The sequence below is a fragment of the Salvia hispanica genome, chromosome 4, assembly GCF_029641045.1.
Source record: "Salvia hispanica isolate PSC_SH4W2 chromosome 4, Shi_PSC_v1, whole genome shotgun sequence".
NCBI lineage: Eukaryota > Viridiplantae > Streptophyta > Magnoliopsida > Lamiales > Lamiaceae > Salvia > Salvia hispanica.
Genome location: NC_142695.1, coordinates 53371291 through 53389598, shown reverse-complemented (window position 1 = coordinate 53389598; position 18308 = coordinate 53371291). Strand labels below are relative to the sequence as shown.

General features: G+C 36.0%; 2 protein-coding genes across 3 annotated transcripts; one reads left to right on the top strand and one right to left on the bottom strand.

Moving 5' to 3' along the window:
• Positions 1 to 6178: 6178 nt before the first annotated feature.
• GAPCP-2 (glyceraldehyde-3-phosphate dehydrogenase of plastid 2) lies at positions 6179 to 9975 on the bottom strand. The gene is made up of 14 exons (XM_048094957.2): positions 9755 to 9975; positions 9092 to 9177; positions 8938 to 9005; positions 8801 to 8839; positions 8467 to 8567; positions 8017 to 8129; positions 7837 to 7936; positions 7610 to 7756; positions 7410 to 7470; positions 7199 to 7296; positions 6978 to 7120; positions 6801 to 6884; positions 6623 to 6712; positions 6179 to 6515 (listed from the first exon to the last, which is right to left on the bottom strand). Exons 1-14 carry the CDS (start codon positions 9806 to 9808, stop codon positions 6461 to 6463), a joined length of 1239 nt encoding a protein of 412 aa, XP_047950914.1. The 5' UTR covers positions 9809 to 9975; the 3' UTR covers positions 6179 to 6460.
• A 2458-nt stretch (positions 9976 to 12433) lies between these two features.
• On the top strand, positions 12434 to 18142 carry LOC125196862 (transglycosylase). Of its 2 annotated transcripts, XM_048095521.2 has the most exons (13): positions 12434 to 12553; positions 13549 to 13753; positions 14063 to 14113; positions 14948 to 15078; positions 15146 to 15262; positions 15402 to 15521; positions 15865 to 15935; positions 16203 to 16372; positions 16878 to 16934; positions 17121 to 17230; positions 17445 to 17558; positions 17726 to 17851; positions 17934 to 18142. In XM_048095521.2, exons 2-13 carry the CDS (start codon positions 13562 to 13564, stop codon positions 17962 to 17964), a joined length of 1290 nt encoding a protein of 429 aa, XP_047951478.1. In that variant the 5' UTR covers positions 12434 to 12553; positions 13549 to 13561; the 3' UTR covers positions 17965 to 18142. The 2 variants fall into 2 exon arrangements, with proteins under 2 accessions (XP_047951478.1, XP_088926417.1); XM_089070291.1 differs by lacking the exon at positions 12434 to 12553 and having other exon boundaries at positions 13541 to 13753.
• The last annotated feature ends 166 nt before the right edge of the window (positions 18143 to 18308 follow it).

Genomic DNA, 18308 nt, shown 5'->3' with positions numbered 1-18308 from the left:
CACATTGTCATATGGTATGTCTAGACTAGGCAATTTTTTCTCATTTGAAAGAGGCTTGGAAATATGAAATGAATGAAAAAATATTAACAACACTAATCTCCATTTGTAGCTTAAACTAATATCTTATGCACTCGATGTTGGGTTATCCATAATCCATAGCTAAAAGTAAATCTCTTTACTCTCTACTACATAGTATTATTTGGTTTGATAGATAAATAAACAGAAATTTAAAAAATTGTGTCACACGTTTGGGGGCGAAGCCACCCTTTGGGATGGGTGGCCATTGGCATCTCTCCAATTTTATAATTATGTACTGTTTTTACAATAGTTATAATTAGAAATTGTGGCGCAACTGACATTTTCGTAGTATTAGAAGTGTTTGTACCTGAGTTCGAGCCTTCCTTGCAGTGCAATTGGCATTTTCGCAGCATTAGAAGTGTTGGTTCCTATAATTCATTCTCTCTTATAAGTCATCTCTCGTGGAAATTCTACTACCAATACTACAATGATTATCGGCAACATTGGTATATAAAAAACCCATAGTTGTTGACAATATTTTGGCCCCCAATGTTAAATTCCTAGCTTTACCTTTGGTCACATCAATAGACTTGAATTCAAGACTTTTTGACTTCAGATATTAACTATTCTTGCACCAAGCTATAATACACACGCATTTAATTTTTAAATAATTAAATAAACAGAAATTGAATAGCCATTCTTAATATAGGAAAAGGGAGTGGTAGGTTTCATACATAAATTGGTGAAAAATGTACTAAACATTACTTTTGTTATGGCCACTTATGGGACCGAACTTAGTAGTATGTCAAATATCAATCCATTATAGTTTTATTACAGAATATATTTAAACTTAACAAACTAAAAATCCAGATATATATATGAGGTGCCTATTAAGCCTTGATCAAGTATTTCCTGTTCATACTCGCCGGTTGCTCACCACCGCCCTGCTCTGGTGGCTCTGCATCTCCCTCGTCGTCACCGTCACCGCCATCGCCCTGTTCCGGTGGCCCCTGGCCTGCATCTCCCCCGTCACTGCCACCGCCCTGTTGCGGTGGGCCCTGGCTAGCATCTCCCCCGTCACCGCCTCCACCAACATTACAATCTTTTTGGCAGATACACTTGAAGCCTTTGCAGTTGCCAAATGAGAAACCCTCCTTCTTACAAATAACAGAGCAGTTATTATCGCTCATGTTGAAGCAGAGCCCCCGAAACAACTTGCTCGGCGCCGAGCATAGAACTGCCTCACTCGGCATCATCTCTTCTACAATTACAAACATTATTTATCGATTAATGTTTAGTGTCCAAGTTGATTATATTCATGTATATTTAGTTATAGATTTAAATAATTTAATTTATTAGAAAAACTGTAGATGATGGGGAAATTGTAGACTTACTAGAAGCCAGGAGGCAGATAAGAAAGAGCGAGAAAGTTGAGAATTGCATAGCCATTATTTGTATTTTGAGATTATACTTGGTTCACGTACATGCATTGCCTTTTTATAGAGTCAAAACTTGCACAAATTCAAGAAAAAAATGGTATTAAGCTTGTTTTAATTCCATTGATAATCACTTCCCATGATTTTATATTAAAAGATAATGGACTCAAATTTCGGTTATTCTTTTTAAATGCAGCTACCTCAAATAAGCATTCGTGCATAGAACTCAAAAGAGATGGAATTTGCTTGCACTGCATTTGCATACACAATAATGAGGAAATTATCATCAAACAACGATAAGAAAAACTTATTTAAAAGAAAATGCAATAGATGATACTCCATTTGTTTTAAAAAATAGTCATTTTGTACGTCAATCAAAATTAAACCACTTATGTTTTTTTTTTTAAAATCATATTATATTATTAGTCTACTAAAATTACTTTTAAGTATTTTTTTTCTCTTGGTTACTCCCTTCGTTTCTTCATAGTTGAGGCGGAATTTTTCAGCACAGAGTTTTAAAAATGAAAGTTAGATGTGGTAAATAAATAGATAAAAAAGTAAGAGAGAGGAAAATGTAGAGAGAATAAAGTATAAAATGAATAAAGCAGAGAGAATAAAGTAAAAGAGAGTAAAGTAAGAAAAATAAAAAAAAATTACCATATACGAAAATGACTCAACTATGGAGAAACTTCCTGAAATGGAAAAATGACTCAACTATGAAGAAACGGAGGGAGTACTATTTAGTAATTTTTGCATTAAAATACTTATCGTGTACAAAAACTCCACTTTTTTTAATTCCTAATAAAAATAATAACCCGAGGCTTGTCCCAATTTTCCTCGTATCTAGAATAGTACTCTCTCCATCCCACTTTAGGAGTCTCATTGGAATATATCAGATGCTAATAGGCTCCACATTCACTAAAATTTTTTCCACTCACATTTTATTATAAAACTAATATATAAAACTAAGAGCATCCACAATGGGGCGCCCTATAGTCCACCTTATAGGGCGTCCTATGCTCCGCCTCATCAGCATTCTATCCTCTTACCCTTCCACCTGCAGTGGGATGCCCTATAGTCCACCCTATAGTTTTAACTACTATTTTGTTAATTAATTTTTATGTTTTCAAATATGTCAAGCAAAATTAAAAAAAAAGCACCTCAAAAGGAAAATCCTACATTTACTTAATTAAAAAAGAAGTTACAAGAGTGGAAATAAAAAACAAGTGCACTATAGATAAAAACTCTAGTCTAAAGCATTCCCAACTGGCGCTGGAGATCATCGGTTATCTTCTTGAGGTATTGGGCTTCACCCGGGTCCTCACATTGCCTGAGGGAGTTGGCGTGTCCAACAACGTCCTCTGGTTGGCAGCCCTTACCAAGTAGTCCCCGTAGGCATGTGCCGCAGCCGATATCGGGGTCAGGGACGCGGCCGGGGCCGGGTTCTGTGAGGTCGTCGCCTATGCCTTGCCCTTGTTCTTAGCAGCCTTGTTGCCAATGGGACGCCGGGAATACATCGGTGTGCCCGAACTCTCATCCTCGTACATCGGTTGGTTGAGGTCCATCGGAGGTGCGCCGCTGTTGCTGCTCGTATAATCACCGGTAGCGGTGTGCTTCGTCCTCTTTCTCGCAGACGATATGGGCATAATCCCTCCTTGGAACTTCTACTTCTCCTTCAAGATGAACCGGGAGGAGTAGTGCTTGAACTCGTCGTACAGTGAAATGTACAACGCAAGCGCTTTATCGTGCACATAGGTCAAACTCTCGCCGCTGCCCTGCCCCCTCAGGCACATCGTATACTCCGCCGACAACAAATTGAGTTGCTTCTTCACCTGATCCCAGTGCTTGCAGAGCTGCTCCTGTGGCGCTTGTACGCAGCCGCAGGCTTGGATTCGTTGTAGCGCTCAGCGATGCGCTTCCAGTACGCGAGTTGCTTTAGGTTGTTGGCAAACACCGGATCCTCTAAAATATCAACCCAACACTTTGTCAAAAGAACACTTTCTTCGGGTATGTAGTTCGTGTAGAGTTTGTATACTAGAAATCACGTTTCGAGTGATTAAATACTGTAAAACTCTTATTTTATTTTCCAAGGAATAAAACAGATTATTTTTGTCATAATGTTGTTATGTTTTACATTTAATGGATGTTAAATGCATGTTTAAATGTATAAGTTAACTTAACAAAGTCCAAGTCTTTGTTTTAGTAGACCGGTTGTGGGCGGCGTCCACTTTAAGGTAACACGGTCAGTCCTAAACAAAGAAAAAGAAGAATTTCACGACCTAGATGGAATTAGACTATCCATCGTGAAAGGTTGCAATGTCAGTCCGCATATTTCTAAGTCTTACTGAAATAAGATGACATTGGTGTGGTAAAGCACTAAACGGATCTAACAGCAAGACTTGTCTTTGTGCTATCTACTAAAAGGCGAGGTCTTGATAAATATATATTTCTTAATCAATGTAGGTTAGCATTGAGCATACGGTATTGACTATGCATTACTTTGACTTATCAAATGGTGCGAGTTTTTCGTAACGCAATAATCATGATATATTGGGTAGTGGTGATTAATATCTAGCGGTGCTAGGATAACTATTATATTGAATAGTGCGCGAGGTGGGTCTCGTTTGATAATGTCCTCAAGAGGAGCGCGAAACGAGGTTTATTATTCGGAACCTAGCTAGTTGGAGTTTGATAACTCTATGAATAATAAATAAGCGTTTCATGCTAAGTCCACTCTTGGAATTAATAAGAAATTAATTAATTAAGTCCATAGCAGATATTAATTAATTAATGGACATTTTTATCTTAAGCGCGGTAAATGAAAGTTAAAACGGAAACCCGGATTACTTATAATTTCGGATTTGGATGGGGAGAGTTCAATATTACTTCTGTAGTGGCTGCTTGTAATATTTCAATTAAAGCTTATATTAAATTGTGGGTTCAATTTAATTAGTAAAAAGTAAATTGGATGAACCCATATCCCAAACCTTCCATAGACCTGTCTGGGCCCAAAAGGAACTTAATATAAATATGAGAATAAATGGGAGACAGAAAATAAAACAATTATTTTCTAAAATTTTAGTCCCCCTCTCTTAGTAAGGATCGAATTTTCCTCTCCTCCGTGGAGTAGAATTTATGTCTTCTTTATTTAAGTCCTAGTATTCCGGTGAGATCAGTTCACACTGATATTGGAGTACAGTTTGGGAAACAGAGAAAAGATCCATGGTCTAGTATTCAAAGCGTCACGTGGAGAAGTCGCTAGTCATCATCAATTCTTTGGAGAATTAATAAGGTATTATTTCTGCTTCGTAGGAAAGCATGTTTTAGGTTTCAATATACTTAAAACATGATTAATTCAAGTTATGAGCATGATACATGTGAGAATTACGCGAATATATTTTGTCTAAATAATCTGCTAAATAGATCTGATTATTATGTGATTTATTTGTTCGATTAATTATTAAATTATGAAACACGAACGCGCTTCCGCTGCCAGTTCCTTCAGTTCGTCCTCCCTGGGGAGAATTCTTCGTTCTTATCCAGAGGCGGCAACTTCTAGGCTCTGTGTCTGTTCCTCTTCTTCCTCTCCTTGGGGGCGGCGGAGGCGAGGGCGCGGGTGGGGGATGGCTCCATGTCGGACAGCCCGTACGAATCTGTGTTGAAATCCGAATTGTATTGGGTGTTGGAGTCAAAGGGCCGGTATTCGTCAGGGTCTATACCCAACCATTGTGCACCATCGCCGAACATCGACATTCCGTCGGGACTATTCGGATTTGGGAAATCACCCGAATTCATTATTAATTGATGAAAATAGAGAAAGAGAAAATAGAAGAGTGAAATAGAAGTGGTGAAGTGTGGTATATATATACATTTTTTAAGAAATTTTAAAAAATAAAAATTAAATAAAAATTAAAAAGGAAAATGAGTTGCATCGTCCGCAGTATCGTCCGCGTCGCCTGCAATGGGGCTAGAGGTGCCCACGGTTCAGGAATCGGCGGTTACGGTTCGGAACCGCCGATTCCGATTTTGGAAATTGTTGAACCGGAACTAACCGCGAGGGTGTTTCGCGGTTACGGTTCCGGTTCCAAAACTGCCGGTTTTGATTACGGTTCCGAACTGGCGGTTTTCCGACGGTTTTTCTCGGTTCCGAACCGTCGGTGTTTTGTGGTTCCGGCTTGATTTCACGGTTCCGGCACGGTTTCGGTTCGAAAAATTTTTAACCTGAACTGAACCACGGTTCAAAAATCAACGGTTTCGGTTCGGATAAATTCTCACGATTTCAGTTTGGAACCGTAACCGGCGGTTACGGTTTCGGTTTTAACCGCCGGTTCGGTAAACCTTGGGCAGGTCTAAATGGGGCGGACGACGCATGTTCCGAGACACATCGTCTGCAGACGATGCATAGGGTCCGGATTATGGACTTGTCATTGTCCACCTTGCTACAATGGCAGACAATAGCCCGCCCGATGCATCGGGCAGACTATCATCCGCCCCGCTGTAGATACTCTAAGACTCACATTCCACTATTTTTTTTCAACAATTTTTCTTTGTACTTAAAACTCATGCCGAACTCAAATGGAAACCCTAATGTAGAACAAAGGGAGTAGATAAATAAACATCGTCGGATAACTCGTTGTAAATCACTTTTATTTGTCAATCTGTAATAGTACTTGAACTCGTTGTAGGCGTTAAGAAAAAGTGGAGTTATCACACGACAGAGAATATGCTCTAACCGTTGTAAATAAACAAAATCATATAGCTTGTCAGTTGCGTCCTAAGAGTCGCAACATAACATCCAAAAAACAATTCATGTGCTTCCACAACAGTTCACATACATTACTATTAGTAGTACATTATTTCAAAGCCATCTCAAGAGGCTACAATTGATTTAATAAGACAATTCCATTTTCAAGCAACCTAAAATTCATGTCGCATCTACTGCCTTGTATATAACTCGGTCTTCCCAGCAAAAAACGAAAACAAAGAAACCCGCAAGCTGCTGCTTCTTACTTTGTTGCTGCCACCAAGGCCATATGCTCAATCAGGTCCAACACTCGGTTACTGCAACAGAAATACGCCATATCATGCACCGGAATACACAGCCTTGTACACATCCTGTGAGGGTATGTGTGTGTGTGCGCACGTGTCTGAGAGAAGGAGAGACATACCTGTAACCCCACTCGTTGTCATACCAGGAGACTAGCTTCATGAAGGATTTGCTAAGACCCATTCCAGCGTTGGCATCAAATATGCTTGACCTACAATTAAGGTTTAACAATTATGTGCAGTTCCAGTACAAGGTAGTCAAGCATCTAGAAGGATGGAGAAAAGAGGGGAAAATTATACCTTGAGTCACCAACAAAATCATTGGAGACAACATCTTCATCAGTGTATCCTAGAATGCCTTTCAGCGGACCCTCTGCAGCATATCTGAATATTAAGAGATATAAATTCTGTGAGTACAACAAATACACAAAGGAAAGAAAGACAGAAAATCTGAAAGCAGAGATGAGGTTCTCATACTTTATTGCTGCTTTAATATCTTCATATGAAGCACTTTTGTCAAGACGACAAGTTAAGTCTACAACAGAGACATTAGGTGTGGGGACACGGAAGGCCATTCCAGTGAGCTTACCGTTAAGCTCTGGAAGAACTTTTCCAACAGCCTGAAATTTTATTTTAGATTAGAAGCAAATGGAAGAATTGCTGGACTAAATGTGCCAAAACTGATAACTGTTTAATACCTTAGCAGCCCCAGTTGAACTAGGGATGATGTTCTGCCCTGCTCCTCGGCCACCCCTCCAGTCCTTCATTGAAGGACCATCAACAGTCTTCTGTGTGGCTGGACATAAACAAAGAGAACTAAGATCACGCAGGGCTATAGATAAGGATAATTATGAGCAAAAGTGATAATTTCAAAATCTACAGGGAAGCAGCTACTGGCATAACACATACCCGTTGTTGCATGGACAGTCGTCATCAGACCCTCTACAATACCAAACTCTTCGTGAACTACCTGCAAAATTAGCAAATTGTTAGAGAATAGTAGATGATGAATGATTGCATGCCACGAGATTGAAAAGAAGCTGCTCTTGAAAACTCATACAAACTAAAGGATAATCTACAATAGAAAAGAACTTGGATTTCTTAAGAACCTTGGCAAGAGGAGCAAGGCAATTGGTGGTGCAGCTAGCATTGGAAACAACATCCATGTTTGGTTTGTAACTATTTTCATTTACACCAACGACAAACATAGGAGCATCGGCTGAAGGAGCCGAGATGACAACTTTCTTAGCACCACCCTACACAACAACTTTTAATTAGAAGTGCATCATATGAAAAGGGGGATGTTAAGAATCTTACTGGACCTACTGGTACTAACCTTCTTGTGTGCTGAAGCCTTTTCAACAGTTGTAAAGACTCCAGAAGACTCAATAACATACTCAGCTCCATGATCACCCCAGGGAATATCTGCTGGGTCCCTTTAGTCGGAGCATTGGAAGTTAGTACACCTTAGTGTGTTGGTTTTAGGGTAGTAACTAATTGCAATATATGGTAATACCTTTTGTTGGTTACTTTGATCTGCTTTCCATTGATTTCCAAAGTGGATTCATCAATAACTCGGATGGTCCCCTTGAAAGGTCCATGAGTAGAATCATACTTGAACATGTATGCCTGGAAAATATTGCTAAGATCACACTCCAGAAATATTCTACTATAAACATATATGTCCAAAGGTATTGCTATTCCAATGCTTGTTACCATTAAACATTTACCATCCCAGAAACATTTACAAATTGGCCACTGTCTATCATTACATTACAAGCATCTATTCTGCCTTCAATTTGTCCAGTAAAAAATTATTAAAAAGAATCCAATAATTAAATAAGAACATTCAACAATCAACCACGATGAGAATATTTCAGCCATTTGAATGCAGAATCAGAATTTGGGTTTAGCTAATCTAACAATCAGGTCAAGAATGGAAATGAAGCTGAGCAAGGAAACTTACCATGTATTTCACATCAATGAAAGGATCATTAACAGCTACCACCTCGATATCATCCCTGAAAGATGCTATCCTTAAAACTATTCTTCCAATCCGCCCAAAACCTGCATTTTACCAAGGAGTTTAGTCATACTCATATGCAAACAGAAAGAATTCTGAAAATAGCCAGTGACATGATAAACTTCTTGTAGACGGCTAAAGGATAGGAAAACATGTAGACGGCTAAAGGATAGGAAAACATGATTCAACAAATATTAAAAAGTTGAGAGCAGCGATAAGAAAGAGCAGTTATATATGAAATTGAATGGAAGCAGAATCATATTAAGGCTAAGCTTACCATTGATGCCAACCTTGGTCTTCCCACTGCTTCGTGACTCTGAATCAGTAAAGCATAGGAAACAGCTTATCAAACAGATAAAACAAAACACGAACTGAAATCTAGAAAAAGAAAAGAAGAAAGTGTATAGGGCTTACTAAGGATGGTGGGAGGTACTTCTGTCGCTGTTGCTTTAATAGGACGAACAGTGCGGGCACAAACTTTCCTACAAGTTCCAAATTAAGTGTCATTTGAGATATAACCCAAATAATGATAACATTAATGAGTTAACAATGAAAACATTCACTGAACTGTAGTGGGAAAGAATCCACTGGCAAATTAGCCCCGAATATACTTGAGTGAAGGTTGACAGCATTAGCATTAAGGCCGAATGATGCCTGAAAATGATGCAATTAGACATTAGGGATCGTATAAATGAACCTCCTGCTATGCATCAAATACAAATAGAGCGATCTAGACAGAAAATAACAAGTACTAACTACTTAAGCAGAACGTAACAAAATCCAACTTACGAAGCTACAAACTATACCATGCATGGACATCAAGTTCATGTACAAAGCAGTTCTATATCTTAGGCTGCATAAACACGAAGAGATTTACATGAATGAAATCATTAGCCATCACTTGAATTCCATCACTTCCTACCAGTGCTACAAATCGCAAATCCAATCACCCTAATCTTTACATTTCTCAATACTTGAACATTCAAAATACAACCAACTCCAAATCGGGAAAAAATTACTGAAACGAAAAATCCAGAAAATTGTGCAATTTTACTGCCAGAACCAATTTGTCAACGAAAACATAATGAATCAATCAATTCGATACAATCAAAGTGCAAAAAAAGCAACTTCGGGTTCAAAACAACTAGAAAGAAATTCGAAACAGCTGATCTGAGCTCGACCTTACAGAGAACAAAAAAAAGCAAACAAAAGAAGAAAACAAACACCGAACCTTGGATCGGTCGCAGGGGCGGATGAGGAGCGAAGAGGAAGAAGACAAGGCCATTTCTCCAGCAACCAACTCTTCGCTGCGAAAACCTAACAAAAAGAAATGCTCGTGGATTCTATATTCCTCTGTATATTTATATAGATATAGAGAGAGAAAGATTGGAGAGAAATGAACAGCAGAACCCTAGAAAAATGAGAAGGGGCTTTGGCTTTTGAGGAGAAGAGGTGGCCAACTTCTTAAATATGCTTAAAGAAATGGAAGAGGCGGAGTTTATTAGGCTCGTGTTGAAATTGAGGAAAATTCAACAAAACGACGCCGTATCACCCGTCGCCGTCGCTGTTTATTTTTCATTGGGTCAAGCTAACCACAATGGAGCCCACCCTCAAGGCCCATAATGAGCCTGAAACTGTTGCTTTTTCCTCCGTTGGTGGCTTTGTCGTTTTGAGCGCCTTCTTGGTTGCCACGTCGGAATCGTCTGGGGCCCACTGAATCTTTTTCCATTTTCTTTTCGCCCTTTTTTGGTCTCATTTTAGAAGACAAATATTTCTAACGGTGCTAACTAAAATAAACCTAGGGCGATTTGTCAATCATTTGCTATAAAACACAAAATTTTGATTTATAATCGATTGATTCGATTCAACTAATATATTATAAGCTGAAAAAAATTTGTATGGATTGATGTTCAAATTTAAAACGGTTAATCGATTACTCAATAATTAACCGTGACAAGAAAAAGTTACTACTACTAGTTTTCTTAATTTATATTGGATGAAAAGATTTTATATTTTCGAATATTAATTTGAAACATCAATTTCACAAAAATGAACCCTATTCACGATATAATTTTAGTGTAACTTATCGATCGGTTCATTTTTTTCCCAATTTTGCAGCCTTAAATTGTAGTAAAAAAAATCTGATGAAAAAAGTGGGTGTGTGCTTAACTACTGTTTGTGAATAATTGATTGGAAAGAACATCTTGTCAAAGTATAGTTGATTTCAAACTATACTTGATTTATTTCTATTATTTTAGTTTACAATAAAGGGATATATATAGTATTCCTAAATATAGTTGAGGACATGGACGTCGCTCGTCATAATTACAAGTGTAATGTTGACATAGAACAAATTGACTACATATGGAGCGTAATTTTTTAAAAATTTTATTTTATTATTATACTTTATTTTGTATTTATCATCATTGGAAAGGGTTAGTTTAGGTGATGTAGTTGATTTCATAGTTAGGTAGACTCACCAAACTCCTCACGTGGTCCAACAACCATATAATAGCAAAATCAAAGTCGCACTTTTCAACTCACAATACTGTTTGCTCGTAAACATAGTATATACAGTAGTTAATTTATTAAATATAAACAATCCTCGAGACATATGCCTATTAATTAAATAAAATAAAGAGATGCCTACTTATTGACTAAAAATTACGCCGAATCACTTTCGCTATTACGGCACTTCTACAACTTGGAACTCAATGAAAATATATTATATTGTTAGTGCTAGTGATACTATTTAAGTTCATACTTTTTATAACATAGTGTGTTATACACGATCACTTTTGAGAATGCAAAATTGGCAAGGTATATGATAATAGTTGAAATATTGTTAATGAGATTTAGATTTTATTAATTATAGAAAGGTAAACTTATCAAATGTAAAAGGTGACTAGCTTTTTTAAATCACCCAGAATATAAAAATATAACTATTGATTGATTATAGAAGAATGTAATCTATACAATGCAATATTAGTACTACGTATTAGGTGGATAGTAATCTATTTTTAATGTCTAGTTCAATGAATGATTATAATAATCAATTAGCATAGGTTTTAGTGTAGGCTTTCTAGGATAAATTAAAACAATTATACAAAATAGTCCTACATACTCCATGGCTATTTCTAGGAGAAATTACCACTTACTTCATTTCTTATTAATTGGATTGTGTACTTGTGTATTATTTTTTGGGATATTTTGGGATCAATAAGTTATTTATTCTGGTCATTACTTAATTTTATTATATTTTATATGTTATTCTCTCTCGGTTGATTTACTTTACTTTCTAATTTGTTATATATTCACTTAATCCATTACATATTATTTTCTTATATTCCGTGTTAAAAATATAAATTTCACTCACTTTCACTTAACATGAGAGGAAGATAGTACTAGAATTTATTTCCACAAATCGACAATATCATAACTCGAATTTGATTTTGATTATATATAGAAAATGTGACCGTGCCCAATCACCTAATCATATCGATGATGGGCCGATTTTAGGCTCATTTTAGGAATAACCTGGCCTAATTTTATGGGCTCAAACTAGCAATGTTGGGCCGATTAATTTAGCAACCTCAGGGCCCAACTCAAACTAATTCAATTTCAAGCAAATCCGATTTATTCCAAATTGCTATAACTTTTAAATTGAACGAAGTCCATAGTTATTAAAAAAAATTAAATAAGTGATTGTATGGAATATATTTAAATGTATAAAACAATAATTAATATTTTAAATAGAGAATAGTAGTACCACATTTTTGCAGATTTTATATCTCCCTCAATTTTGGTATGAAAAGAATATAATTAAATAACATTGATAGATATATTTTACCTGTAAACCAACTTATTCATTTTTTATTAAAACCGTTTCTTTCTTTTTTTGTGTTTGTTCATTTTGCCATAAATTCTCCGATTTATTCGCGAAAAGTTTCTTATTTATTTGTTCAAAAAATAGAAGTGAATTTGAGGCCCCTTCCGTTTTCCTCCAACCAGAGCTGCAATTCCATCTCCGGTAAAAACATTTTTCTTATTATTTCCTCTTTTTTCGTAAATTGCAAGTATGAAGCATTTGTTTGCATAATTTGTCGCGTGATTTTCATGTTAGAGGTGATCATTCATTGTGTTTAATGCTTGGCATTGAAGGAAATCGTGCATTTCTCGAATATTGGCCGACATATATGCTATGGCGGGAAATGCACAAGTTTTTATTGATTGCTGGAAGTTATATTATATTGGCATTGTTGGATCTAGTGGTTTTGTATGCTTATTTTATGTATTTTTTGCCGATTGGATGACTTGGAGACCGTGCTCTTTCGATCACATTCATGTCTTCTTCCTTGATATTTATTGCCTGATCTGATGTTGTGTTTTTTTATCTGCTACCGCGCACTTACTGCTATGCTTTGGCTTCGTAATATGGAGTAGTAAAATGTGGGTGGATTTGGTCATTAATTTTTAGGAAGTTTAGAGCTAATTGGACCTCAATTTCTAATATATTTTTTTGCTAGTTTAGAAGCATCACAGTAAAATTAGGTAAGATTTCTTAAATTTGCTGAGGAATAAAGCCCCTTAGGTTATAGTTTCCTTCGTGATGATACGTATTTTTGATGTTCCACGGTGTGGTGAAGGAATTCTTAAGTTCAAGGATAAAAGTTCATTATTGTGTTGAATGATGAATCATCTAAAGAGCTGCATACATGAGAAGAACAAAATGTATAAGGAAGGGAAAATAATGATTGAACAACTTAACTCTTCGACGGTTACTTATTGTCCACTTTCCGGTCTTCTATAACATGCTACAGTCTTCAGTTATCAGCATTATATAATCTGTTGATATCAACACTTAGTTAAAGTTAGCAGACACGATATGTGATTATGTGCTATTACGTTGTATAATTTAATTTAATTATATATGAATATAATTCATTCTTGTATAAAATCATAGAATGTCGCCCTTGTTTTCTTTATTCAATGCTACGCTGACCCTTCTGCTGATGCCATGTGTAGAGCATCTTTGGAGATGCCTATTAAGATGGAAGTTGTCAGTTTTGGATACTGGAATGATTGCGTGGATCCTGATGACTTGGAGGCAATGTGGATGGAACCTGATGTAAAATCGGAGTGGATTAATGTTGGAGAAACTAAGGGATCCAAGGTCCACCTCTCACGGGATTCTGATAATCAGCCTTATATAACACAGACAGAAATGAGGGTAAGATTGAACAACATTTAGGTGTTAAGTCACTAATATTTTCACTTGATTTAGTTTATATGTTTGATTTTTTATTGTACATCCTCATAAAATTGAAGTACCTAGAGAACCTGAAATATTGAGCAAGGTCTGCCAGATTGCATTCTAATTACTATGCTTGTGGAACAACGTAGCAGTATCTAATAAAATCTTGTTATACTTCTCAAACTTAAGCTTTGAAAACAATAATTTGATCCAGTTCTATTTATGAAGTTCACTTCCATATGAGAATTGAGAAATCAATGTAACTTGTGAATCTTGTATTAACAGGCTGTAGCAGGAATTGTTGTCCAAAGGCATTTTGTCTCACAAATAGATATGGTATGATGATCTGTTTCTCAAACTACCCATGTTATAGTATATATCATGAATGATGTAGAAAAGATTAATTTCTAAATCTGGTTGTTGCATCTGGCAATCTTTATCTTTTTCTATCTTTTTATGTATTATTTTCTGGCTATTCATATATATCATACAAAATTCTGGCTATTCATATATATCATACAAAATTACAAATACATAACATTCTTATTCTAGTATAATAACTTTAAACTCAAAAAAAAAAAAAAAAAAAAACTTTAAACTCATTACTCAATTTGTCATCTATATTGTATGTTTTTCTGAAGTCTAATCCATTTACTTTACTTTCATAGTATATATTTGGTTTTGTACTGTAATTTGAAAATGAACTCATGCAAATAAGAATGTTTAGTGCATACTTACTACTTGTACAAGTACAATATTTCTAAGTTTTTCAACTCTCTAATTCTCCGACTATATACCCGATAAATTAAGTACTATTACTCACTTAACTTCAAATTTTGGGCAATTGTAAATGTTGCTCATGAAAAAAATCAACATTTAGTGATATCTAATTTTGGTATTTTGGCATAATGTTTTGAGGATTAGAGAATCATGTCTTTGCTCTATATTTCATGTCTTTGGCTGCTAAAATTTTGCATAATGATGAATGAGCATCATAAACAAAATGTGTCAGTCAAAGTTGTCAGACAGTTTATTATGTGAAATATATGAGCAGAAAACATGTTGTATTCTTGAAAGATCACACTTCGGTCTCAGTTCAACAAAAGAACAATTTAAAAACACCCACAATGTTCAGGGTTTCTGTTCTAACCACTCTTTGGCATTCCATAGGACATGCTTTGCACCATTGCTGAGATTGAAAGTGGAAGACAGATACTGGCCAAAAGATACAACAAAAAACCTGATGAGGTCAATATGGGGATAATGCAGATATCACCAAAAATAGCCGAGTGGTTCATCAGGTAACAATTAATTCAGTTTGATTATTTAAAACTAGTGCACATGAGTGAAAGTTTGACTTTCCTTCAGGGAGTCGGGTTACAGGACATATAACATGGCTGAGGATTCCAAATCCTTATATAAGCCTTTTCTCAATGTTTACCTTGCCGCTGCATATCTTAAATGGTTATCAAACTTTGACAACAAGTAAGTGGGTGGAATGTGGAACTCCTTGTCTGAACCCATGCAAGTGCCCCGCTCTAGAGATATCTCTGATGGCATTAAGCCTTCACATGATTTGTTTTGGAAAATAACAAATCACATATCTTCAAAAATGTTTATGTAGAGAAAGAAGTGAAGAATTCATGATTAGAGCTTATAAAGGTGGACCGAAAAAAGCAACTCACAAATCAACTTTGCCATACTGGAAAAAATATCTCTCTATTAAGGAAAGTCTTCCATCCAGGTAATTGGTTCTCTACAGACTCTACGCCAATGAAATTCCTGAGTAGATTCTGCCATCTCATACAAAATACTTTTGGTTGTCATCCCTTCCCTTTAGGAAAGTAATACTTTAAGATTACAAGTGGTCTTAATTCTTCTTATTCCATGATATTGTTCATACATTATGCATATAAATGAGATTTTCCATGGAAATTATTTAGCAGCTTTATATATCTGATTTTAGTAATTTATCAAATCTTAGTGTTTTGGAAATGGATGGCTTTGAGGAGTCTTGATTTGACTTCTCTAATAATGCCTATTGGTAGCAAAATTAAGATTAAATGAACACATTTCTGAAAATGCAGAAAATTTTTTGGAGTTGGTCCTGCACCTGATGCTCAGTCACGCCATGGTGGTGGAGTTTCACAAAGCAAAGGTAATGCATACAATATACATTCATTTCAGTATAACATTTCAATTAGTTTTTGAATTATTACAAATGCTCGCATTGATATTCAACTTATTTTAATGTCTTGTTTTCATATATTTAGAATTAACTTCATCCACAACCTTTGTGAAAATGCTTTTAAAAATTTCAGTCTGAATAGAGGGTTATTGTGCTCGAGAACTGTAGATTTTAAAAGTCAAATTTGCTTCTATAAAATATAGCCTGCTTACATGCTTTCAATTTGTATTGGATCAGGTCCAATCCATGCAACTTGGGATTCAAGGACTTCGCCAGAAGACATGGCATTGATGTGGAATAATCCCGGTGTAAAAAAAGAATGGACAAAATCCGGTGAGAAAAAGGGGGAAGTGCGATTCTCTCATGACGTAGAAAAACATCCTTATCTTTCTCGGGTAGAACTAAGGGTAAGTGAGAAACACATAGTTTGAATGGTGATTCTTTACTCTTACAAGTAATACATTTCTCGTTTAATTTTTCTGGAGGTGCAACTTTTGACCCACAATGATGCATTTTCTGATAATGATGCTTCATGCAACTATAGAGCTTTCATCTAAAATGTTTGCTAAGAATTTGTTATGGTGGCAATTGGCTTTGGTAGTGATGATGATGTTGGTGAGTTAGTTAATGAATAAGATTCGATATTCAGAAGTTAGTTCAACAAATAAAAAGGCAAAATTTTCAGCACAAATAACATAAATAGGTAAATGTTTATTTTAGTTCTATAAAGAAGACTTGCATTTCACTTGAGGTGCTCTAGCCTTGCTTGTGTGTATGTTACTAAAGCGTGTTTATTCATGGTCTTGTTGAACTTTCTGCTAGTGATTTGATGAGTAGTTTATTCCAAAGGTGATGTGAAGCCTTATGTTATACAGTGTTTGGACTGACTATATATATTTGTTTGCCTTGCAGGCAGTTGCAGAGATCATTTGGACTAAACACTTTAGCAAGAAAGGGGGAGATAAATCTGTTAGTAGTTTACTTCTTATTTCAATAACTTGATGGTTCATATTTTAAATTAACAATTTAAAAAATTTTATATTGAGAGAATAGTGTTCGACTATATTGACAACCCTCCCCCTTTCTTTTTTGTTTCTTTTTGAGGTACCACAATAGATAAATTCTCAAATGATGACATGTCCTTTTTCTGGACAGGCTGTATTATGCGCTCTTTGTGAGATGATTAGTATGCGGTTCATAAATGGAGTCGGGCAACACACAGGGCTAATGGGAGTCGACTATCCCACAGCACGTTGGCTATACGAGTATGTCTACTGAACATTTTGAAATTGCTAGTAAAATACACTTTCATCTCTCCTTCCATTTACCATTCATCTCATTACTCACAACTACTATAAAACATGGAAATTACATGACTTGATTGAGGTAGCAACACAATAATCTTTTCATGGCTAGAAGAATATGAATATTTTGTCTATTGTTGATCCTAACACTCCAATCTGCTTGATTGATAACTAGCGGCTTGGGCTACAAGGCTTACTCCGTTGAGGCTGTCGAAGATCTCACCAAGCCTTTTGTATCCATGTACTTTGGTGCAGCATACATGACTTGGTTATCGGAATATGAAGGAAGGTACATTCTCATTATACAAACTGCACATCTCCATCATCACCTCATTAGTGTTTCTTGGCATCATGCATATTCGACTGAGTAAATCCACTATTCGTTAAGGTTCTTGCACTTTAAATTTCTCGCATTCACATTTGTCTTCTCTCACGAAAGAAGTACTATTGTTGTAGGGAAAGAAGTCTCGCATTTGTGGCTCAGGCCTATCTGTGTGGACCTCATAACGTGAGCTTGCAAGAGACTGGCCCTTTACGCGATAAGTTCGAAGAAATACTTAGCCGCTACGAAAAATATAGCAGGTGATCAATGTTGCTTTCTTCATTTTCCACACATTGCATTTCTTTCTGTCGTTGTGCTAATGAGGAATAATTTTGTTTGCAGAGACTCTAGCAGCGGTTGCATTATCATGTGAACATCCATACATGCACATATGTATCTATATACATCACATAATTTTTCTCTCCTGTAAAAAAGCAAATATGTATTTTGTATATATCTGTCCAAATGTCATTGCGAGAATATATGTAACCATTTTTGTGTAAATGCTATGGTTGTGTCGAGTTGCATCGCCCCGTTTTTGTATTGCTACATATTGACGCTTGACAAAGGTTAAATGAACACATTCAATACCATAGAATCTTAAAAAATGTAAATACTTTATTGAAAACAGCACTATCTGTTAAAAAGAGTTCGGAACACTTAAAAGAAAGGATATTCGTTTGTAAACTTCTAAACTATATCACTCAATTTTGGCTT